General features: G+C 46.9%; 1 protein-coding gene across 2 annotated transcripts in view; it reads right to left on the bottom strand.

Annotated features, from left to right (window-relative positions):
• LOC137433945 (polypeptide N-acetylgalactosaminyltransferase 4) overlaps window positions 1–24674 on the bottom strand; it is a 123163-nt gene extending 98489 nt beyond the window's left edge. The window contains exons 1-4 of one of the 2 annotated variants that reach the window (XR_013624780.1): window positions 24439–24668; window positions 8912–9076; window positions 8187–8453; window positions 7892–8061 (exon numbers count right to left, since the gene is read on the bottom strand). Coding sequence is in view for 1 of the 2 variants with exons in the window: in XM_068126455.2 (XP_067982556.1) it covers window positions 7892–8061; window positions 8187–8453; window positions 8912–8982 (508 nt within the window). In the remaining variant the exon portion in view is untranslated. Of the gene's footprint in view, window positions 1–7891; window positions 8062–8186; window positions 8454–8911; window positions 9077–24438 lie in introns of both variants that reach the window. The other variant, XM_068126455.2, reaches the window with a different exon arrangement.
• Between the last annotated feature and the right edge of the window lie 674 nt (window positions 24675–25348).

The raw sequence follows: 25348 nt of genomic DNA, 5'->3' as shown, positions 1-25348 counted from the left end.
CATCTACTCTCCCTCTAAAGGCTGGAGTTTCCCAAAGCAGTGTCTTGTGCCCAGTCCGATTCCTAATGTTCATCAACTATTTTTCTGACTCTGGAAAATCTTATCTATTTGATGATGACTCCATCCTCAGCTACAACATCCTTCTCCCTTCAGATAGGCAGGCAGCAACCTCTTCCTGGTCTTCAGACCACATTTTAAAGTGGGAAAACCACATTTTAAAGTTGGCCTCCAAAGCCAGTCACTGAGTGGGTATCCTCTATCATGCAAAGTCTTTCCATGGTACATCTGACCGTTTAGCTACCTACATGGCCTTCATATGCATAATGATAGAATACTGCTCTCCATTCTGGGCTGGCAACTCCGTTTGACTCCTTGCTCAGCTTGATGCCATGGAAACCAAGGCCTTCAAAATCATTGGTATCTCCTGTGATTAAGTAGAGTCCTCGGCCGATCACTTTCACATTGCAGACAGGTGCGGGGTCTGTATTCTACCGCCTCCTTTCTGGTCTTGCACCCTCTGTGCTTTCCATGCTCTGTCCTTCTCCCCACCCCCAAGTTTTTTTTGCAGGGCATACATGGTCTGGCAATAACCCCCCTCCGATGAAACTCACAAAATCCAGACTCACTGCTCACCTCCACTAGTTCATTTTTTTTTTTCTCACCGATAGAATCAACTTCCTCTCTCTCTCTTCAATTGCATTCTTCTCCCCAGAGCTTCAAGACAGCTGTCCACCACAATCTCAAATAACCCCCATCCACAACAATTATGTTTTCTTCACATATTAACCCTACCCATGCCCACCTCTCTCCAGGTTTCAAGTTTTTCCTTTCAGTTCTGTGATTGAGAGTTTGCAGCTCTCGATCACCCCCTGTGTCCTCCCTATAACTCCTATTTCTCTACGTCTCCATGTTTTTGCCCCTCAACCCTGTTGTTAGTCTTATACCACTTGCATTATTTTTGGAAATGATATACGAGAACAGAAGAAAAAAGTACGATATAAAAATGCAAAGAGAACATTGGAGAAAAAAATTAAATGAGAGACAAGAGAGGAAGTAAATTGAAGAGGGAGAGGAAAGTATCTCATAGGCAGGATATTAGCAGGGACCTCAACACTCAATGATGGCACCGTTTCTGCAACAGGGATTAATCAACAACACAAAAATACAAGTTGTGAAAATTGTGACTCAAAGCTGAAAACACCACAATAAAACATTGTTGGTAATCTATCTATAATTCCAGTAATCTCTGTGTGTATGTCTGTGTGTGTGTGTGTGTGTGTGTTTGTCTGTGACCGCTGTTTCTCGACAACCACGGGTCCGATATACTTGAAACTTGCCAGGTATATTGCTGGGGACCCGAGGATGTGCCTTTTCAAGGTTTCATATTAATCGGACAAGTAGTTACCGAGCTATGGCGATTTCTTTACCAAACTCCGCAAGCCGTTCGCTTTGGACCAAACCATTTCATGTAAATAGAGGGGGGGGATTGTCACCGTACTCGCAAGCCGTTCGCTTTGGCTTTGCGAATGGACCAAACCATTTCATGTAAATAGAGGGGGGGGATTGTCACCGTACTCGCAAGCCGTTCGCTTTGGCTTTGCGAATGGACCAAACCATTTCATGTAAATAGAGGGGGGGGATATAATTTTAGATATATATATAGTACGGGCATGCCCTAGTGATATAAATAATCACAACATAGAAATAAAAGTAGAAACAGAAAGAGTAAGTTTGAAAACAAATACTGAAGAAGGGAAGGAGGAGTGCGGGTGGGAGGGGGGCACAAAAACAAAGAGAAGCCAGCAAAGATAAACAAGTTAACTAGATAACTTAACCCGATAATTTGGCTTCCGGTCTTGCCAGCGAGGTCGTGTGTTTTTCCAAGCTCTCCACGCTACCAAGGTTAAGAATTTTTGCCATTTTTGTCAAAACTGTATTTTTATTTTACGGTGTGAGTGCCTACTGTGCGTTTCTAGTTACAGTGCCTTCAGAAAGTATTCAGACCCCTTCACTTTTTTCACATTTTGTTATGTTGCAGCCTAATGCTGAAATCGTTTAAATTCATTTTTTCCCTCATCAATCTACACTCAATACCCCATAATGACAAAGAGAAAACAGGATTTTAGAAAGTTTTGCAAATTTTTTTTTTTTTTTAAACTGAAATATCACATTTACATAAGTATTCATACCCTTTGCTATGACACTTGAAATTTAGCTCAGGTGCCTCCCATTTCTCGATCATCTTTGAGATGTTTCTACACCTTGATTGGAGTCCACCTGTGGTAAATTCAATTGATTGGACATGATTTGGAAAGGCACACACCTGTCTATATAAGGTCTCACAGATGACAATGCATATCAGAGCAAAAACCAAACCATGAGGTCGAAGGAACTGCCCGCAGACCTCAGAGACAGGATTGTGTCGAGGCACAGATCTGGGGAAGCCTACAAAAAACATTCTGCTGCATTGAAGGTTCCCAAGAGCACAGTGGCCTCCATAATTCTTAAATGGAAGAAGTTTGGAACAACCAGGACTCTTCCTAGAGCTGGCCGCCCGGCCAAACTGAGCAATCGGGGGAGAAGGGCCTTGGTAATAGAGGTGACCAAGAACCCGATGGTCACTCTGGCTGAGCTCCAGAGATCCTGTGTGGAGATGGGAGAAACTTCCAGAAGGACAACTATCACTGCAACACTCCACCGATCTGGGCTTTATGGCAGAGTGGCCGGACGGAAGCCTCTCCTCAGTGAAAGACACATGAAAACCCACTTGGAGTTTGCAAAAAAGCACCTAAAGGACTCTCAGACTGTGAGAAACAAGATTCTGTGAGGCTGTGTATAATCGCGGTTGGTTCCTGCCACGTTTTTCAGGCCTGGTTTACCAGGCCTCGAAGCTTTGTTGTCCATTTACTTTCGTTCTCTCACAGTTTTTTCCAGTCTTTTTTTCACCCCATACTTCCCCAAACATCTTACCCTTTGTTTAAAGTCTTAATTTAAAAAAAAAAAAAAAAAAAAATCTAATTTCCTTCTCTCCCCGTGTTCATTCGTTCTTCGACCACATGTTTCGCCCCACCCGTTATTTTTTTTCTCTCCTTCCCTCATAACTCAATCCTCTCCAGCCGACACCTTTCCAATTCCAGTTCTCACCATACTTCTTCAACTTTATCCTTATTCCTCTGATCCACTTTCACCTAACCTTCAAAAAAAACATTAACGAAAAAATTAAAAAGTAGGCCTCACCTCCTGTACCAACACATTTGCTTATAAACCTCCTGTTCCTTCGTTCTCTGCTCTCCTGGCTGTCAATCTCCTATTCTTCTGTTCCTGCTTCTGAACCTGTGCCCGAATCCTTAATGCCCTCATTTAGGGAATTTCCCAAGATAGTTTTCTCCATTTAGTTTTAAAATGTTAAAAGTTTCCCCTGAAGTGTTGCATTCTGTTGTATATTATAACACACTTTTCTTCTTCTTTAAAAGGTTGTTTTCGATTTGCACACCAAATCTCTTCATTTGAAATAAAAATTCAATCGATTACAGTTCTTCCTTCCGACATTCTCTAAACTCAACTGCATCCCATCCCTCCTCCAACTTTTCAAACGGATCTCTGACTCGAAAATCAAAAGAAACTCATTTTGCAATAAATGTTCGTTTTTCATTAATCATCCACTTTCTACACTACCCCCTCACTCCTCCCCCCTCACCGATCCCTTTCAAATCTCCCCCCTTGCCCCTCCCATCCTAAACTCCCCCCTCACCCCTCCCCTCCTAAACTCCCCCCTCACCCCTCCCTTCCTAAACTCCCTCCTCACCCCTCCCCTCCTAAAATCCCTCCTCGACCCTCCCCTCCTAAAGTCCCTCCTCACCCCTCCCCTTCTAAACTACCCCCTCGCTCCTCCCCTCCTAAACTCCCACCTCGCCCCTCCCCTCCTAGACTCCCCCCTCACCCCTCACCCCTCCCCTCATAAACTCCCCCCTCGCTCCTCCATTTCAAAACTCCCCTTTCCCCCATCCACTTCAAATCTCCCCCCTCACCCCTCCCTTCCTAAACTCCCCCCTCACCCCTCTCCTCCTAAATTCTCCCCTAACCCCTCCACTTCAAATCTCCCCAACCTCCTTTTTTCTCCAATTCTCCCCTCCCACCCCTCCTCCTCCTCCTCCTCCTCAAATCATCCTCTCCCTTCCAACTCTTACCTCCATCTCCTCCAACCTTCTTCTTCACTCTGCTCCCCCCACGCCTCAAACAACACCTCACTGTGCCTCATCCAATCATCATCAAACCTTTTGTCCGCCTCATTCTTCCTTTTCTCCTAGCTCTTCTGAAATTTCTGACACACTATGAACAGCTCTTCCTACTTCCTCCTCCTCCTACTTCCTCCTCCTCCTCTTCCTCCTCCTCCTCCTCTTCCTCTTCCTCATCCTACCCTACCTCTCCCCTCCCCTCCCTTCCCCTCCCCTGTCCTGTATCCAATGCTCCCCCTTCCTCTTCCTTAATGGTATGGACCTCAAACATACGGGACGGGGCCTTCGCTCAAACTTGACTGATCTCTCCATACAGGTCAGAGACCCCCTCGCCCCTCCCCTCCTAAACTCCCACCTCACCCCTCCCCTCCTAGACTCCCCCCTCGCTCCTCCATTTCAAAACTCCCCTTTCCCCCATCCACTTCAAATCTCCCCCCTCACCCCTCCCTTCCTAAACTCCCCCCTCACCCCTCTCCTCCTAAATTCTCCCCTAACCTGATCTGAATTCTCCCCTAACCTGATAAATTCTCCCCTAACCGGATCTCTGACAAACCAGACTTGATCTGCTTAACAGAAACATTCCTCCTTCAAGATGTCTCCGATTCCTTAATATCTCTCCCGGGTTACTCCCTCCCGTATGATATATCTGAGCCTCGTCCTGGTGGTGGGGTTGCTATCTTTATCAAAAACTCTCTTCCTCGCTCTCCCTGCACTGCCCTCTCTCGACCTCACCCCCAGGAGTACCTCTGGCTATGGCTTCCCCTTTGCTCTCACCTTTTGTTCATATGTGTGTTGTACCGTCCACCAAACAGTGATGTCTCCATCTACATCTCGCTGTCTGATAACATGGACCAACTTCTAACTACTCAACCCAACTCTCTCTCTCTTCCTCATATGTGGTGATTTCAACTGTAATCATGCCAGCTGGGTGGGTGTGGGTACCTCTCTCACCAGCCATGGCACCTCAGCAAAGGACTTCTGCGACTCACTGGGACTGACACAATCTGTCAATTTCCCGACCCGGATATCAGTCAATGGAGCATCTTCTCTTCTAGACTGGGTTATGACAAACATCCCTGCAAATGTCTGCTGCTCTTCTTCTGCTCCAATCGGTTCTTCTGATCATGTGCTTGTTAAAGTGGACATCTCTCTGGCCATTCTCAGAGAGCCTCCTCAGTGCCGACAAGTCTGGCATTTCACTCAGGCCAACTGGCACGGTCTTCAAGCAGCCATCAATCATGTGGACTGGTTTCCCATCTCCACTGCCTCTGACATCAACTTATCCTGGGAATTCTTCCAAAGTAAACTGCTCTCTCTCATGCACAGATTTATCCCATCTCGTCTTCAGTTGTCATAACCTTCCTCCCGTCCACGGTACACGAAATCTTGTGGTGAAGCAGTTGCCCTGAAACAACTAGCTTTTGCCTCCTGGAAGGCAAATCCAACGGAAGGCAATCTCATTTCCTTTCACAAAGCTCGGAACAAGTGTGCGTCTACCCTCAGGAGAGCCAAGAAACAATACCTCTCTACTGTCAAGAGTGAACTCTCAAACCTGTCTCCCTCTTCCAGATCCTGGTGGCATCTTGTCAAATCTGTTTCTGGTGTTTGTTCCCCCTCCATTACATCAAATGGCTACACAGCTGACTCCACATGAGAAAAAGCTGAATGCATCAACTCTGTGGTTGACTTAAAATCTTGTGTCCCAAACCCGTCTCTCTCTGTACCAACAGTACCCAGTCGTACCGAGCTGCTCCTGGACTCTTTGTCCTTCTTTCCTGACAAGATGGAGAAGTTTCTGTCAAACCTCGACTCTAATTCTGCAACTGGACCAGACGGCATCAGCCCACGGGTCCTACAATCCTGCTCTGCCGCTCTTTCATACCCTCTCTCTATTCTCTTCACCCTCTCTTTTGCTCAAGGTCATCTGCCATCAGCTTGAAAATCAGCCAACATTACCGCTTTACACAAAAAAGGTGAACAAACAGATCCTTGCAACTACAGACCAATCAGCCTTCTCCCAATTATCAGCAAAGTAATGGAATCCATCATTGTTTCGGATATCATATCCTTCCTCTTCTCCAATGGCTTGATATCTGATCATCAATTTGGATTCAGACCAGGTCACTCGACTCTGGACATGCTGATTCTGCTGTCTCAACAATGGATGGAGGTCCTCAATGTCAAACAGGAAATTAGAGCTGTCCCTTTACATATCACGTGCCTTCGATACGGTCTGGCACCCCGCTCTGCTCACCAAACTCTCCTCCTATGGTATCCATGGAAATCTCCCCACATGGCTTGCGGACTTCCTCTTTGGTCATAGTCAACGTGTGGCCCTGAATGGATTTCTCTCATCTCCCCTTCCTGTTCAGGCTGGAGTTTCCCAAGGCAGTGTTCTGGGCCCTGTGCTTTTTCTGGTCTTCATCAATGATCTCTCCGACTCTCTGGAAAATTCTCTCTAGCTCTTTGCTGATGCCTTTACTCTCTGCCGCTCCATACCTCACCTCATCCCTCTGATCGGCAGTCTGCAGCCTCCTCACTCTCTGCAGACCTGGACAAAACCACAGACAGGTAAAAAAAGTGGAACATGTCTTTCAATCCTGACAAATCTCACACCCTCACTATGTCTCTCCAAAAAGGCCGTTCTTAACAACCCTCCCATCTACTCTCTCAACAATCCTCTCCAAGAAGTTCTGTCACTGAAGCTCTTGGGTCTCACAATCTGCCATGATCTTTCCTGGGAAAACCACATTTCCAAGCTGGCCTCCAAAGCCAGTCGCCCGGCTGGGCATCCTCTGTCGTTCAAAGGCCTTCCTTGGCACACCTGAGCTCCTCACCACATACAAGGCTTTCATCCACAGCTCAATGGAATACTGCTCTCCACTCTGGGCTGGTGCTCCTGCCTCACACCTAGCTCGGCTTCACGCTGTTGAAACCAAAGCTTTCAGAATCATTGGAGTCTCCCGCGATGAAGCTAACTCTGAGGGCCTTTCACTCACTCACTGCAGGCAGGTTGGTGGTCTTTCTGTCTTCTCCCGACGCCTCTATGGCCTAGCTGGCCTAGCCCCCCCAGCCCTGTCTGTGCACTTTCCCCCAAATACTCCTACAGGTCAGACAAGATCTGCCAGCAACCCTCTTCTGGGGAAACTGCTAAAAATCAAGACTCTCTGCTCACATTCACTCTTTCATTCCTCTTTTCTCCTGCCTCTGGAACAAACTCCCTCACTCTCCTCAATCCCACTCCTCCCTCCAGGTCTTTAAAACAGCTGTTCACCACCATCTGTTATCTTCCCCCAACCAAAACCTTGATCTTTTCTACCCCCGTTAATTCACCCCAGATCCACTTTTTTGAAATACCGACTTCTTTCCTGGAAGTCCTCGCTGTGTCCATGTGGTTTTTACCTCTCCCACCCTCCCCCTTCCCATGCCTCCTCCCCCCAATCCCCCTCCCTCCCACAGATCTCCCGATGTCCCTGCTCTCAAATGTTGTACTTGTGTGCTTCCCCCTCTCTCCCCATCTTGTCTCCCACTCCCTTTATTATGTCTTATGTGGCGTTTGTTTGTTTTTTTGTCATTAATGTTCGCTCTTACACGAGCCTCAATCTTCTGTTAAAAAAAAAAAATAATAATAATAATAATAGAGAATCGCATCTTACGTCGGTCACTGAAATCGTCCACCAGAATGAGCTCTTTAAGCAGGATGGCCGGTGAGTTCTCAAGAACACTGTGCACAGTACGAAGGAGTGTGGACCAGGCCTCATTATAGAAAGCAATCACTACAGATGTAGTGGGCAAGTTTCTGTAGTCAAAATGCTTCGTTCTGCACCTGCAAATAAAAACAAAAATTACATGTCAATATCAGTTTCATACATTGAGCATCACTAATTGAAAATGTGTTGCTCGTGACAATACCATGAACTTCCCACTGAATTAAAGTGAGGTAGAGCTCACTCGTGCATGCGACGATCAGCGATGTGCCGATGTAAGGAGATGCGGTCACTAACGTAGACGTTCAGAGCATACTGCTCTATACTTTCATCCTCAAGATGTTTTTCCGATGAGCCTTCACCTAAACCCAAATTCACAGCATGGCCCCATTCGCCGGCTGCTAGCTCGTCGGGTGATTGTTTCTTGTAGAGTGGTTGCGACAGGTCAACAGAGCCAGGTGTCGTCGGTGGGATATAGTTGTGTGTCCCTGTGCGACTCAGAACTATGTACCTAGGAAGGAATTGCAGAGGATGGTGAAAGATAAATTTAATTCAACCTCGCATCATTATTATTATAACAAAGTTTGATTTAAGCACCATCCAGTCCAGACGATGTCATGCTGATATATATATATATATATATTTGCCTTGAGGTGAGAAATGAGAGAATAAACGGCACATATATTGCTATGGCAAATGCCATAGTTTTGAAAGTAGGAAAAAAAACAAAAACGTTTCACAGCAAGGAAATTAACAAATACGACATTTAATTTTGATCCATTTTTGAGAAGTACATGTACTGAAATTTAACTCACTAACATTAATGTGCTATGGCCAATTGTGAAAAGAAAGGTTGTGAAAGCAATTGTGAAAAATGATGAAATGAAGGACCATTGCTCAAATCTTACATTCCTTTCATTTCCCAACATTTTCAAGTACAATTCTACTGTGCAGAAAATGATAACATACCCAACCCAGGTGATGCCAAACAGCAGCGCAGCCTTGCCAAGCGTTGCCCAGCGCCGCTGGCCCCGACGCATGGCCAGGACAGCCCAGCAAGAAGGCGCAGGGGAGGCCCAGCAAGAAGATTTACGGACAAAGAAATAGTTGTGCAAAACGAGGTTGCCTGTAAATCTGCATATACCATGAACATTATATTTCAAATAAGGCACATAAAAACACACTTTAATGTATTACATTTCTCATATGCATTTTCTTTGCTTTTTCTTATACACAAACAACAAATCAGCACCTGCTGTCTTTTTATTTTTCTTTACAGGAGTGAGGATGATGAAAGAGCAAAGCAGAACTGACAGTGGGAAAAAACATCAAGGGAATAAACGAACAGGAAAAAAAAATGAGGCAGTGGAGGGAGGAAACTAAAACTAGCAAGTAAGTTGGTTGAGTTAGGAAAGGTTAATGGGGGTAATAAAGATCATTGGTCAGAATTGGGGATGACAAGAGATGGTGGTGCATGAAGTCCAGGAGGGAAGAGTGAGACAGAACAGTCTTTGGAAGGTGGTTCTGTAGATGGGAGAAATGAGGAATAAAAGAGTTCAGCCATGTATTTTTGCAGAAAATAATTCCCAGGAACGCATTTCAATCTAAATATATTTGCAGGGATGAAACAAAGGCCATGCATGCCTATCAGGTTGGGACATCAAGGCCACAAGCAAAAATATCTTAATTCCAATTTGAACTTGACATTACCTCCACAATAACGAGATCAACAACGTGACCAATTTGCATCAAGTAATGGCTCGAGTAAAACATGACAAGGTTCAAATTATTACGTTGTACTATTTGTTTGCACTTAAAAACACAGATAGCCTAAACAAATCTATATGCAAGTGTGTGACATCAATGTGAAAACAAACTACGAGTATCAGTTTGTTAGCCATTTGGGATGCAAACTTAAACTAGAAAGCTTCTGAAAATGCAAAGTCCATCTGCATCTGCTATGTATGCAGACGACCTCTTCTTCCATATGTTAGTTAAACATGATGAAAACGTCTAACAACTAGAAGGGTACTCGGTAGAGCACATACCTCCAGCAAGAACCAAAATTTGAATCTGAACCAAAAAAATTTGGCTACCAAAAAAAAAAAATCTGAACCAAAAAATTTGAAATCTGAACCAAAATTTCATTGGCTTCTTCTTGCCACCGAACCAACTCATCCACCAAGTTTTGTCATCTCATCCACAACGTTTTGAGATATCATGCTATATATAGTTTTGGCACCGTCTCTCAATGGTGAAGAAACACTTAAAAAATGTAAACAAAAACTCGTATCCGGATTTTCACTGAAATGGAGTAAATTCGTCCTCGTCGCACACCAAACCTGTCCACCAGGTTTCATCTGAATCCATTCACAACTTTTTGAGATATCGTGCTACGTATCGTTTTTGGTCGTATCTCTCAGTGGTGAAGAATCACTTCAAAAAATTCTCGTCCAGTGCCGGATCCGGATCTTCAACAAAATCTAATCAATTCGTCCATGTCACACACCCAAACACCTGCCCACCAAATTTCATCCGAATCTGTCCACAAACAAACAGACGAGGGTGAAAACATAACCTCCATCCACCTTCTGTGGCAGAGGTAAAAATATTTTAAAAATTGACGATTTTAGGTGAACTTGACTTCAAAAACAATAGGCTTCAATGACCCAATATTCAAAAATACTGCTTACATTTCAAGTTGATCAGATGAAAATTAGCGATTTTATGCAACCTTGACCTTTGGATAAAAAAAAACTATTGGCTTGTAGCTTTTGATTGGTGAACCAATTCAGTAACCCAATGTACAAATTGTTAAAATTTCGGGTTAATCAGATGAAAATTGATGATTTTATGCAACGTGTGTCTTTTGCGACTGAAAAGGTGGAATGTTTCTGACAACCCTCGACTCTGACTGCAACTGGACCGAACGGCATCAGCTCAATTCTCCTAAAAATCAGCTTTGCTTCTCTTGGTTAACTACAGACCAATTAGCTTGCTTCCAATCATCAGCAAGGTCATGGAATCCATAATCACTGTTGACATACAATCATTGCTTTTCTCCAACAACCTAATCTCAGATCATCAATTCGGATTCAGACCTGGTCACGCCATCCTGGACATGCTGCTTCTACTCTTCCAACAATGGATGGAGGCCCTCAATATCAGTAATGAGATCAGGGCCATTTTTCTGGACATATTGCAAGCTTTCAACAGTCTGGTATTCAGCCTTGCTCTCATCTTGGTGTTGAATTCAATGACAAATTATGAAAATCCTCTTCAAATTTAAAGTCAATCTATTGACTTTAAATTTGAAGAGGCTTTTCATAATTTGTCATTGAATTCAACACCAACTCACCAACACCTATAGGATGAAAAGTGATGATTTTGAAATTCCACCTAAGTTATTGACCTTTGGCCTATATTGACCTTTTGGCCTATGTTGACCTCAAGCATAATTGGTGGTTGAATTCAGTGACCTGATATGCAAATCCTGTTCAAATTTCAAGTCAATCGGATGAAAATTTAGGATTTTCGAAATTTGAAAAGGTTGACCTTTTGACCTCAAAACAAGAGGCTTTTTGCTTATGACCAACTCTACCAGGTGGTGAAGCTTCATGAAGACCGAAGTAAAAACGTGACCTGTAGGCGAATGACAGACAAAATTTTTTTTTTAATGACTCAGAATGACGCCTGGTAAAACAGAACAAAGTACAACGGCACTTTTTAGAGTGCATACCTCCGCCACGCTGAACAGTTCATGTTTTGTATCCTACTGATATGCTGGATCTGAACTAAAATCAAATGGGCTTGTTCTTGTCACCTAACCAACTCAAATCCGCCTAATTTTGTCATAAGTTGTCACAACTTTGAGATATCATGGATATGCAGTATATAGTTTTTGACCCTATCTCTCAATTTTAGAAATCAGGCCTATGTTAACCTTTTGACCTCAAAAGTAATTGGTGCTGACCTCATATGCAAATTTTCTTCAAATATCAAGGCAATTGCATGAAAATTTAGGATTTTAGAAATTCCACATAAGGCCTATGTTGACCTCAAAAATAGTTGGTGGTTGAATTCAGTGACGTGATATGCAAATCCTCCTCACATTTCAAGTCAATCAGATGAAAATTGACAATTTTAGAAATCCGGCCTATGTTGACCTTTTGGCTGATGTTGACCTTTTTTTGATCTATTTGACATCAAAAATAATTGGTGGTTGAATTCAGTGAGCTGATATGCAAATCCCGGTCAAATTTCAAGTCAATCAGATGAAAATTGATGATTTTTTAAAAATCGAGAGTTGTTGACCTGTGTTGACCTTTTGGGCTCAAAAATAAATAGGCTTCTTTCGGTACTCGACCATTTCGTGAAGTTTTGTGAAGATTGCTTTAAAATTGCGACCGATAGACAACTACAGGCAATCTGACAGGCAAACAAACAAACCGATCAACATACTTAAGTAACAAACAGACAGAATAACACCCACGATCAAGCAATATACTTTAAAAATCTTCGATTTTCGCAAGTAACAAACAGGCAGACAGGGGTGAAAACATAACCTCCATCCACCTTCGGTGGCAGAGGTCATAAACAATCAAATAAGTAATTAAATAAATATAAACCAAATTAAAATAACATGAGGGTGCAATAATGATCCTTTTATTCTCAACAGTTTACAAAAACAAAATGACACATTTATGGTCCTTTTAAAAATCACATTTTCACCAAAAATGTTTTGAAAGCTTTTGTGGCAATTTCATTGACGATGTAATCGTTCTTCAAACGTCTTTGCAAAGCAACAATAAATTTCCTGCATAATCTGGAAGTTACTGCAACATTTCAGTCTGGAATGCCTCACAAACAGGAAGGTTACCCCGGAATCCAAAATATGAGTATATGACAGACAGAATAGTTACCTATTTTATTTGGAATAGATTTACATGGAATAGAATAGATTTTGTCATCACATCCCCTTATAATAGATAGAAATAAGGAAGTTCACGACGTGCATTGAGAATCTTTGAGGACAGATGCAACGAAGTAGCATGACAACATCAAATTTGGCCAGAGTTAGACTCTCAAAGGAATCATTTCATTGGCTGCTGAATCTATAGCAAGATGACCTGGATCAACCTACGATGAGGAGCAATGCGCTGAATTCCATCCAACAAATCTCATTTGGTGCTTTGATTCTTTGCAAGTGCATAATTTGTTATCTGGCCAAAAGCAGGTCCAAGTACTATCCCATGACAATGATAATGCTGCCAAAGCATATTTATGCAAAATGAAAAACAGTGGGTGGTTTGCCATTGGCTTCCCAGTGGAGTTAAGATTTGAACCTGCCATCACTGGATTACAATACAGAAGCTCAACCAATCAAGACAAGCGTTACGCCTAGGTCCCCCGTCGGTGAAGTGATGTGAGTTGACAAAGTGGAAGACGCAGGAAGCATGGAAGAGTCGATAATATTTGCGAGTGGGTTGGAGACACACCCACACACCAGATTAGAAGTAAGTAGTTCGTTTATTTTTCAAGATATTCCGCTCACAAGGTTCAGACATATATGGTGCCGGCCATCTTGGATTTTGACCTGACGACCCAATTTTCAATAGAGTTCTTCCTTATGCCTAGATACAGTCACGCACCAGATTAGAAGTTAGTAGTTGATTTATTTTTCAAGATATTCCGCGCACAAGGTTCAGACATATATGGTGGTGGACATCTTGGATTTTGATGTGGCGACCCAATTTTCAATAGTGTTCTTCCTTATGCCTAGATACACCCACCCACACACCAGATTAGAACTTGGTACTTCGCTTATTGTTCAAGATATTCTGCTCACAAGCTTCAGACATACATGGCGGTGGCCATCTTGGATTTTGACGTGGCGACCCAATTTTCAATAGCGTTCTTCCTTATGCTGAGATACACCCACACACCAGATTAGAAGTTAGTAGTTCGTTTATTTTTCAAGATATTTCGCTCAAGGTTCAAACATATATAGCGGCGGCCATCTTGGTTTTGACGTGGCGACCCAATTTTCAATAGCGTTCTTCCTTATGCCGAGATACACCCACACACCAGATTAGAAGTTGGTACTTCACTTATTGTTCAAGATATTCCGCTCACAAGGTTCAGACATATATGGCGGCGGCCATCTTGGATTTTGACGTGGCGACCCAATTTTCAATAGCGTTCTTACTTATGCGTAGATACACCCGCACACCAGATTAGAAGTTTGTAGTTCTTTATTTTTCAAGATATTTCGCTCAAGGTTCAGTTATATATAGCGGCGGCCATCTTGGATTTTGACGTGGCGACCCAATTTTCAATAGCGTTCTTCCTTATGCCGAGATACACCCACACACCAGATTAGAAGTTGGTATTTCACTTATTGTTCAAGATATTCCGCTCACAAGGTTCAGATATAGTGGCGGCCATCTTGGATTTTGACGTGGCGACCCAATTTTCAATAGCATTCTTCCTTATGACTAGATACACCCACACACCGGATTATAAGTTAGTAGTTCTTTATTTTTCAAGATATTCCGCTCACAAGGTTCAACGCACGCACGCACACACGCATGCACGGACAGACGCACACACGGACGGAGGGGAAAACCATAGTCCCCCTTTCGCTCCGCGGTGCGACGAGGAACAAAAACCTATCATGTACTAAGGGATCATAATCGACCCAAATTACCTTTTTCTTTAATAGTGTTGTGGTTTTGGAAATAAAGGCAACCCCCCTTTTAGTTAGATGCACCACAACATGTAGCCTCGCTTTAACCAGTTAGTTCTTATTAAATGTGAAGTATAGTCTCCTTCCCAGTGTTAGTATGCGTTGAGGCAGGTAAGTAAGGGTAGGCCTCATTGGGCCTGGAATGCCATGTGCTGGGCCTAGGACAAGTTGAGGAGGCCCGAGGGAGGAGTCAGAGGGCGTAGCTGACCAGTGGCAAACAGCCAATGTGAGCTAAAGGGGAGTGGCCAACAACGGCGGCCAATGGGAGCGGCCAGCAGCAAGCGGCCAATGAGGACTAAGGGGAGTAAATGATGGGGTGCAATCACGACACGTGACCCCCAGCGGCCAGTGGAGGCCCGTGGAACATTCTAGTGGGGCTCCAGGGGGATATAAGACCCGCCCCGGACCCTCGAGCAAGCTCTCAGCTGGAAGCTCTAAGGTAGAAGGTCTCTGAGCTCTCTGCGTTCTGCCCCCGCTCTCTGCTGCCCCCGTTCTCCCTGGCTCTGGTCTCTCTTTTGCCCTCGCTCTCTTGGGAAACGCACTCGCATGACGATCTCTCTCGTCGGCCCTGTACTCCGGCGATCTCCCTGCCTGGACTCCCTGCACGTGCGCTTCGCCTCGCTGACTTTGTGACACGCTGTGGGGATTCCCGTACGTGCACGGCTGAAGCTGACGTCCCTGCCGCGAACATCACCAAGGGGAAACACCCAACGAGCCGTCCGGGGCGAGCTGCACCAAGCGGCCGTGCTTTGAGCGCGCCCTCTTCTTCCTCCCTGTCCCCGAGTGAGTCCGAGGGCCCTTGTCTGGGCCCGTAAGTAAGAACAGTTAAGTTTCTCTCCTGTGTCTCTTAGCTCTGATCATTGTACAATTGTTAATAAACCTGTGTTGTTCCTAACTTGGCCGTTTACGTCTTTTCACCATTGGCCTCGCATTGCACGAGATAAAACCGCTCGATCGGGTTCATAGTAATTAACGGCACGAGTTACGTGACACGCAAACCGCTTGGGCGTATCAGACCAGCGTGACTCGTGTGAGGTTCAGCCCCCGTCCTCTCGGCGGCACGTGTATCGAAGGTACTCGGGTAATTGACCGGAAACCCTTCCACGTGCTCGCTGCAGGTTTGGCGGTAGGAATTGCTCAGCAATCCGCCCCCACGAGTGTAAAGTGGGTAGCGGCCTTGTGGACTCGAAAGCCCGAGGGAGAGCACAGCTTAATCCCCCCTCAGTACGTCGACGGGCTCGAGATCCGCAACAAATTGGTGTCCGGGAGTGGGATATTTGGACCTGGAGTGCGCTTCACGTACTCGAAATCATGAGCGTACAAAATTTAGTTTTAAAACCAAATTTAATTGAGTTCGTGCAATGGCTGGCCAAGGCGACCAAATGCCGGTGGGAGTAGGAGATAGGGAAGAATTAATGACCCAGGGCCAGCAGGAAGAGTTGGTAGAAAGGGAAATTGATGAGGGTGCGGCAGTAGGTAAAGACAATGGCAGCACCTCGCACGTGGCGGCGGAGCCGAGCCCGCTGTGCAAGCTCAGTTTAACATGCAATCATTCATGACGCAATTCTTAGCGATCATGAAAGTGTCAAGACGGGAAATGAACGAAACATTGGATCAAATGAATAGGAGGGAGGAGGCGAGATGTGAGAAGAATAAAATGAGTACTCGGATGGACACAATGGGGGAGGAGATTGGGTGTAAGCCAAGCGAAGAGGTCGCGGTGGTACGCGACGAGGTGAAGCGGTGCGAGGAACGCGTAGAAGGGGAGATTTTGGAGGCACACCGGGAAATAAAAGAGGAAAAAGCAGAAATAATTGGAATTTAAAAGACGGGAGAGACGGAGTGAATCACGGGAGGAGGTAATGGAGCATGCACAAAGTTTGTGTATGCGCCGTGATGCCATGCTTGCTAACCCAATAAAAAGTTTGCAGGTGCTGGCGGAGAAGCAGGGGAAGGAGAGCCCCTAGGTGAGTAAAAATGGCGGGAATGCGTTTGGTGCGGACGGGTGCTCGGCGAGCTTGGGAGAGAGGCGAGACCCGGGCAGTCGTGAAGGGCCCATTGTGCGGTGTGCGAGTGGTAGTGTTACAGAGTGTGAGAGGGAGTGCATACCGGAGTGCGGGGAGAGAGTGTGCATACCGGAGTGGGTGGAGCGGGAATGTGCACCGGAGTGTGAGCGAGAGTGCACACCGGTGTGTGTGGAAGAAGAGTGCGCACCGGCGTGTGCGATAACTGAGTGTGCAAAAGAAGAGTGTGCACATGCGTGTGCGATAACTGAGTGTGTGGGGGGCGCGTGTGCGCCTGGGTGTGCGAGTGCGGAGTGGGTCAGAGGTGTGATGACGCGGCCCAGGCATCGACACCGATCAGGGTAGAGCTTAGCGGGACGAGTAGCGTATGCGAGCCCCCAATGAGTTGTGTGCCGCAAGGACCGGAGGGAATCGGTGCTGCGTCGGTCTCGCAAGGACCGGCGTGCACGATTCGTGCCTCCGGCACCGCACGGTATGGTTGGCGCCATATGGCGACAAGGGCGGTCGGCCGGGTTCGAGGGGAGGTATGGGTTATCGGAGCCACGCACCTTATCGGGTGAGGTGCTCGGATCGTGGCCGGTTGGGTCATCGCGCGTGGGACTGATGGGCCCCGCGCAGGGATGGAGCCCGGCACCTGGGCCCATCAATCCCTCCCCCCTCAGATCGTCAATGCTGGACGAAAAACCTATACAGGCGACCAACCACCCGCATGGATCGCTCGGCCCTTCGAGGCCGAGCTGTGACAAAGCACCTCCATAGATGGGGGCTCGTAGTGTAGAGGACTGGGAGAGTAGTGTACCCCATGTGGGGGAATGGTAGTGTAACCATTCCTCCCATGGGGGGGGGGGGGGCATGAGCATTAGTTTAGGGGGATGGCAGTGTTAGGCCCATGGAGGGGCAGCAATGTTTGCCTCCATGGGGCACCGAAGCTAGCCGAGGGAGGGCTAGGATAATGATAGGGATTTAAAAGACCTTAGGGACTGAGAATAAAGTAGGACACCTGAACAGCAGAGGGGACGTAGAGAGTTTAGGTGGTTGTTAACAAAGGGTGTGCACAGTGTAAAGGGACGACGAGGGAAGCATGCGTTATAGGGGGAAATTAGTTAGATAGATGATGCTGTGTGTTTGAGGAATTGCGTAGTAGTGTGGATGGAATTGTGTTAAGGTGTGTGGAAATAAATGGTGTGCAAGATCAATGGTGTGAGAATGCTTGCTGTGGAATGCATGGTGCGAAGGATTGAATTGGGGGGGGGGGGGGGGGGGGGAACCCATTCACGAAAGCCTGGGGGGTAGTTTAAAGCCAGGTAGAGGGCATCGGTAAATTGAATGGATATTGACACCTGTGGTGCGGGGAGTGGAAAGTAGTGTTTTGTGAGGTGCAGGAGACGGTGGAATGCCTGGGCGTGTGGCTTAATTGGTGAGTGTGATTATTGAGGCACTCCGTCGCTAGTAGCTTGTCGGCCAGGTAAGGCCGCAGGTAGGCTCTGGGAGCCGGTTAGTTTAGAGTGTGAGTGGGGCCCGAGGATCCAAGGGAAGGACCCGGGTTGCCCAATGCCGAGGTGGGCATCGAGGGGGTAAGTGCCAGGGAGGGCATTCCCCAGTTAGGGTAGTTGAGGAGCAGGCAAGCTCGGGAGGCAGCTTCAGTGACGGAGGTGCACAGGTAGGTAGACCTGCTGGTGGAGCCACACGACCCAGCCCCGAAATTGTGCAAGGGCACAGAGAGAAAATTTGAGGGGTGACACCCAAATTCAGAGGCCACCACAGTGTGGGCAATGGAAATTCGGGTTCTTAGAACCACATAGTTTAAAGAGGCCGATTGGCAGGGTACGACCCCGGGTAGTTAAGATGTGTAATGTCAGTAGAGTAGTTAGGAAGTGAGATCCCTTCGCACCATCCACAGCCATTCACCGAGGAGGACGTGCTTCACACCAGGGCTCTGTAAGCTCTTTGTGACGTGAGAGGCATCATGACATGAGTGAGACGTTGTTTTGTTCCATCCCTTCCTTCCTGGGAGGGATTTGGGGACGAATTTGGAGTTAGAGGGGATATGGGAGACAAGACGTAGAGACGGATTGTAAATACAAGGGGGGCTAGGGTAGTGTAGCCAACTGTGGGGGGGGGGGGGTACGGACAGTTAGGGACGAGCTTGCTCCGCTCGCTCTGCCGCGTCCCTCGCATCGCACCAGGTATGGTGGTGCCTAGTCACCTTGTTTTTCGTGTGCCACTGTGTGCTTTCTGTTTGCTTGTTGCGCCTTGTCTTCCCTCCCCACCCCAGGACCATTTGGAGGCCGACCTATGCAGCACCTTGCTGCCAAGTCATTTGCACCTATGGACCACAAGCCTTGTGGCCCCGCACCTCTGCTGTGCAGCATCTTGCTGCAATTCATCTTGCACCTTCGAACCACCTGTTGAGTGGCACTGACGCCACGCAGTTGGACCATGTGACGAGTGGCCCTGCTGGGGGAAAAAAGAAAAGAAAAGAGTGTGTGCAATTGTGTGCCATTTGTGAAGATGTGAAGACTTAGATGGTCCTGATGTTTCACATGGCCTGTATGCCGGTCAGGGCCAGCCGGTTTTGTTAGCCCGCACACACAAGACAAGAAGATGCAAGATGCAAGCAGCAAGTGCCTTGATTTTCCTTCCTCCAATTATTTTCCTCAAAGTGCAGGTCCTGGGTCATGGTATTGTAAATAAAGGTTAAGTTCTGTGCTTGTACATATAAGAATGTGTCCACCGGCTGTGTTTAGTTTGAAAATTCCGAAAATACATGGATAGTTGTGGGTGTGAGTCTGATAGAGTAGGTGCTCAATGCAGGAGGGACATATCTAGGGTAAGGAATGTCACACACATGGGTTAGAATAAATGTTAGGGGGATTACATCTATGTGTCACATTAATGGTAATTGTAAATTGCATGCCAAACTCTACCGGTCGTTCCGACTGGGGTCGACTCGGGGTGAGTCTGGTCAGAGAGGGGGGTTGTGTTGTGGTTTTGAGAATAAAGGCAACCCCCCTTTTAGTTAGTTGCACCACAACATGTAGCCTCGCTTTACCCAGTTATTTCTTATTAAATGTGAAGTATAGTCTCCTTCCCAGTGTTAGTATGCGTTGAGGCAGGTAAGTAAGGGTAGGCCTCATTGGGTCTGGAATGCCATGTGCTGGGCCTAGGACAAGTCGAGGAGGCCCGAGGGAGGAGTCGGAGGGCGTGGCTGGCAAGCAGCAAACAGCCAATGGGGCTAAAGGGGAGTGGCCAACAACGACGGCCAATGAGGACTAAGGGGAGTAACTGATGGGGGGCTATCACGACACGTGACCCCCGGCGGCCAGTGGAGGCCCATGGAACATTCTAGTGGGGCTCCGGGGGGATATAAGACCTGCCCCAGACCCCCGAGCAAGCTGTAAGCTCTCAGCACTCTGCCCAGGTCTCTCTGCCCCCGCTCTCTGCTGCCCCGTTCTCCCTGGCTCTGGTTTCTCTTTTGCCCTCGCTCTCTTGGGAAATGCTCTCACAGGCCAATCTTTCTCATGGCCCTGTACTCCGGCAATCTCCCTGCCTGGACTCCGTGCACGTGCGCTTCACCTGGCTGACTTCGGGACATGCTGCGGGGATTCCCGTACGTGCACGGCTGAAGCCGACGTCCCTGCCGCGAACATCACCAAGGGGAAACGCCCAACGAGCCGTCCGGGGCGAGCTGCACCAAGCGGCCGTGCTTTGAGCGCATCCTCTTCTTCCTCCCTTTCCCCGAGTGAGTCCGAGGGCCCTTGTCTGGGAAAACGTAAGTAAGAACGGAAGGGTTTCTCTCCTGTGTCTCTTTGCTCTGATCATTGTACAATTGTTAATAAACCTGTGTTGTTCCCAACTTGGCCGTTTACGTCTTTTCACCATTGGCCTCGAATTGCACGAGATAAAACTGCTCGATCGGATTCCTAGTAATTAATGGCACGAGTTACGTGACACGCAAACCGCTCGGGCGTATCAGACCAGTGTGACTCGTGTGAGGTCCAGCCCCCGTCCTCGCAGCGACACGTGTATCGAAGGTACTCAGGTAATTGACCGCAAACCCTTCCACGTGCTCGCTGTGGGTTTGGCGGTTGGAATTGCTCAGCAATGCGCCCCACGAGTGTAAAGTGGGTAGCGGCCTAGTGGACTCGAAAGCCCGAGGGGGAGCAGGGCTTAATCCCCCCTCAGTACGTTGACGGGCTCGAGATCCGCAACAATAGTATCTGGGACTAATGTTATAGCAGCACGAACACACACACACACACACACACACACACACACACACACACACACACACACACACACACACACACACACACACACACACACACACACACACACACACACACACACACACACACACACACACACACACACACACACACACACACACACACACACACACACACACACACACACACACACACACACACACACTTTAACATTAATTAAAACCAAATTAGTCAACAACATGGACAAAACATCATGGGATTGTAATATAGAATTCCAGGAATGAGCAATGTGCTGAGATGGGAATGCCAAACAAGCCAACCCAATTTTTTGAATGATACCATATGATGTATTGCAGCCGCAAGTCGCTAAGACAGAATGCAGTTGTCTTCCTCCATTGAATCAAGCATCTTACTCTATATCACATTATTGTGGCAATGTATCACAAGGATAGATTAATAATTATATCTGACAGTCCATACAAGACACCTGTTAGGAGATGTACTTTGGTATAGCTGGAATATCAAACGTTCAAAAGAACAACTGCATATTAGTGTCAAGTACACAGCAGGGTAGGCGGAAGGGAGATGGTGGAGGTTGTAAATTGGGAAAATGACAAGACAAAATTAAAAACATAGGGGCAATGCCCCGTGGTAGAATAAACAGTATACTGCACTGACTAAAGGTATTTAAACGCATGTCAATGCTTGATAGAAGACAAGGCAGCATGTAGAATCAAAAGACTTTAAACAAACAAACAAAAAATACCTATGTTGGGGGGCAACCCCCCCCCCTCACCCCCCACCTCCTCCTCCTCCCACCCCGTGTACCTCCTTAGAACCCAATTTTTCTAATGCCTTGAACAAACATTGGTACATCACGGATGATGAAGGTTGTGGTTAAGTTTCATCAAAATTGTATGTGTAGGTTCTGAGAAAAAGCAAATAGCTATTTTCGGGGGCAAGCCCCCCATAGACCACCTTAGACCCCGATTTTTTTAATGCCAGGAAAAACTTTGGTAGAACACAGGTGATTAAGGTTGTGGTCAAGTTTCAGCAGAAATGCATATGTAGTTTCTGAGAAGAAAGAAAATACCTATTTTGGGGGGCAACCCCCCCCCCCCCCCCCCAACACACCCTACTCTAGCCCCACCGGAAGATCCTCAAAGGGGCAGATCTTTTTAATGCCGTGAACAACCGTTGGTACATCACGGCTGATGAAGGTTGTGGTTAAGTTTCATCGGAATTGCTTGTGTAGTTTCTGAGAAGAAAGCGAACACCGATTTGGGGGGGCAACCCCGCCATAGTCCCCCAAAGGGGAAGATTTTTTTAATGCCGTGAACAAACTTTGGTACATCACAGGTGGTAAAGGTTGTGGTGAAGTTTCATTTCATCGCACCTGGATCAACCTACGATCCACCCACCACCACCTGGATCAACCTACGATGAGGAGGAATACGCTGAATCCCCTCCAGCAATTGGTCGTAGCGTTGCGATTCTATGCAGGTGCATCATTTCAATAGGATGTTGTAGATATGGGCGGAGCCAAAACAGGCCAATCGGCTGTTTAGACGCGCACAACGAATCGGATGTTTATCTCCCTTCATAAATTGCTATTTAGACGTGCGAATAGCTCTGCAAGTCAACGATGTTTTTGTCAGGGTTTAATGGGTAGGCGTCAAAGGCCTGCCTTAGGGTCGGCGTGTGTTAACAAGACACTCACTATAATTTATAGTGTAAACTATATAGTATAAACGCCTTTCCTTTCGTAAATTCGTCCCTCAATGTTTAAGTGGCGTGTGAAACAGGACGTCACAGATAAGGGTTTTATAGATTGTTAAAATGGCATTGATGAGCAGTAATGTTGAGCAACCTGGAACACCTTATATTTGCTACATTATCCCAAAGAAAATACAACATGTACATTGTACAACAACATTGAACCCCCATCACCCAACCTCTAACACTGTTCCCCCTCAACCTCGAACAATGTTTCACCCCACCCACATCATCCTCTCCGTTTCAAACCTACCCACCTACATCATCATCATCATCATCATCTTCATCTTCCCCCGTTCACCCACCTCATCATCTACCCCCGTTTCAACCCACCCATATCATCATGCACCCGTCTCACCAACCTCCCTCGTCCCACTCTCTATCCCCATCTCACTTATGTCCGCTCAACCTGCTTACCTCTATCCACACCTCACCTACCTCTGTCTTTCCTCTATCCCCACCTCAAATACCTCTGTCCCTCCTCTATCAACGCCTCACCTTCCTCCATCCCTCCCCTATCGCCCTCCTCACCTACTTCCGTCCTTCCTCTATCCCCACCTCACCTACTTCCATCCCTCCTCTATCACCATCTCACCTACCTCCATTCCTCCTCTATCCCCGCCTCAAATACCTCTGTCCCTCCTCTATCAACCCCTCACCTTCCTCCATCCCTCCCCTGCCCCTCCTCACCTACTTCCGTCCTTCCTCTATCCCCACCTCACCTACTTCCATCCCTCCTCTATCCCCACCTCAAATACCTCTTTTCCTTCTCTATCCCCACCTCACCTACCTCTGTCCCTCCTCTATCCCCACCTCAAATACCTCTATCCCCACCTCTATCCATCCCTCACCTTCTTCCATCCCTCCCCTATACCCCTCCTCACCTACTTCCGTCCTCCCTCTATCCACACCTCACCTACCTCCATCCCTCCACAATCCTCACCTCAATACCTCCTCTATCCGCACCTCACCTACCTCAATCCTTCCTCTATCTCCTCACCTACCTCAATCCCTCCTCTATCCACACCTCACCGACCTCCATCCCTCCTCTATCCTCACCTCACCTACCTCCATTCCTCCTCTATCCCCGCCTCAAATACCTCTTTTCCTCCTCTATCCCCGCCTCAAATACTTCTTTCCTCCTCTATCAACCCCTCACCTTCCTCCATCCCTCCCCTGTCCCCCTCCCCACCTACTTCCGTCCTTCCTCTATCCCCACCTACCTCCATCCCTCCTCTATCCCCACCTCAAATACCTCTATCCATCCCTCACCTTCCTCCATCCCTCCCCTGTCCCCCTCCCCACCTACTTCCGTCCTTCCTCTATCCCCACCTACCTCCATCCCTCCTCTCTCCCCGTCTCACATACCTCTGTCCCTCCTCTATCCCCTCTCACCTACTTTTGTCCTTCCTCTATCCGCAACTCACCTACCTCCCTTCTCCTCTATCCCCATCTCACTAACCTCCCTTCATCCATCCATCTCACCGCTCCCGCACCCCATATCCTTCCTCCTCTTCCCTATCCGAAGTGTGATACAAATTCCACAAGCGTGTATCAACCACGTGCGTCACAAATCGCGGTTTCGTCATCCAAACATTCGTTTGACACTTTATATCAATTTTCAAGACCGGGAATAATTGGTCAAGAGTGAACGAAGGGCCGAAGCGGCCCTCGACTCTTACACAATAAAGGCGGAAGTTAAATGCAATTCGCACTCACCTCCCTGATCCGATGTCAGTGTGAAAATACTCTCAAGCTGGAGGATGCGATTGGGCATGGGGTGGGCTCAGGGAAAGATGGGGACCCGGAAGCACGAGATCGCAAAAGTAATGAGTAACAACGAAACGTCTGGTGTCACAAAAGTCGTTAACATGGGCGCTAAAGCACAGCCCGATCCCAAAGGTCCACTCCCAAACAGAGCCTCACGTCAACCTAACTGACGCTCCCGTAAAGACGAGGCGGAGCGCCACGCCCACAGCAAAGCAAAGCCACGCCCACACGATGTGACGTCATGAGTTGGGTCACTTTATTTACTTTTGAATGCTGGAGCGTGTGAAAATTTCAGGTGCAGGCCGTGCAGCAGTACACCATGCACCAAGTATTATATCGTGCATCTATTACGCTTTGTGAAAAGGTTTGGACGTATATTTATATATTAAAAAGACAAGGACATTTATTTTCGGTGCCAGAAAAACCGTGAATAATATGACAACATCATGTTGTCACAGTCAACGTCATAAATAGAACAAGGATTGGGGCAGCTATCACAAATAAAAATCGAGTGTATCGCAGATGGGAGAACATGGAGCACTAACAGTCCCGAAGAACGCGTCCTCAAAGAATGCAAAACCATTACTCAACTTTACAGTGACGTCACAAGCACAAATGTGCAACACACGGTGTAAAGATGGAATACGGCTCCGGCAAGTTTTAATAAAAGGTTCCATTTACAGACATAGCATCATGCAGGAAAAGAGCTGCCACGGTGCTCCTGGAAGCATTAAGGGCCTTGTTTACAAGCACAGAGACCATTCCCCTCCAGCAATCCCATCTCACTCCATTGCAGCCGTTTGGACTCGTGACTTCTACTTTACGGCCCTAAACCGCTTCCAGACCCCACAAAACGCTG

Source organism: Myxine glutinosa, chromosome 10 (genome assembly GCF_964187855.1).
Source record: "Myxine glutinosa chromosome 10, kmMyxGlut1.1, whole genome shotgun sequence".
NCBI classification, from domain to species: domain Eukaryota; kingdom Metazoa; phylum Chordata; class Myxini; order Myxiniformes; family Myxinidae; genus Myxine; species Myxine glutinosa.
The sequence above is the reverse complement of the archived record's forward strand: the minus strand, read 5'-3'. Positions and strand labels throughout refer to the sequence as shown.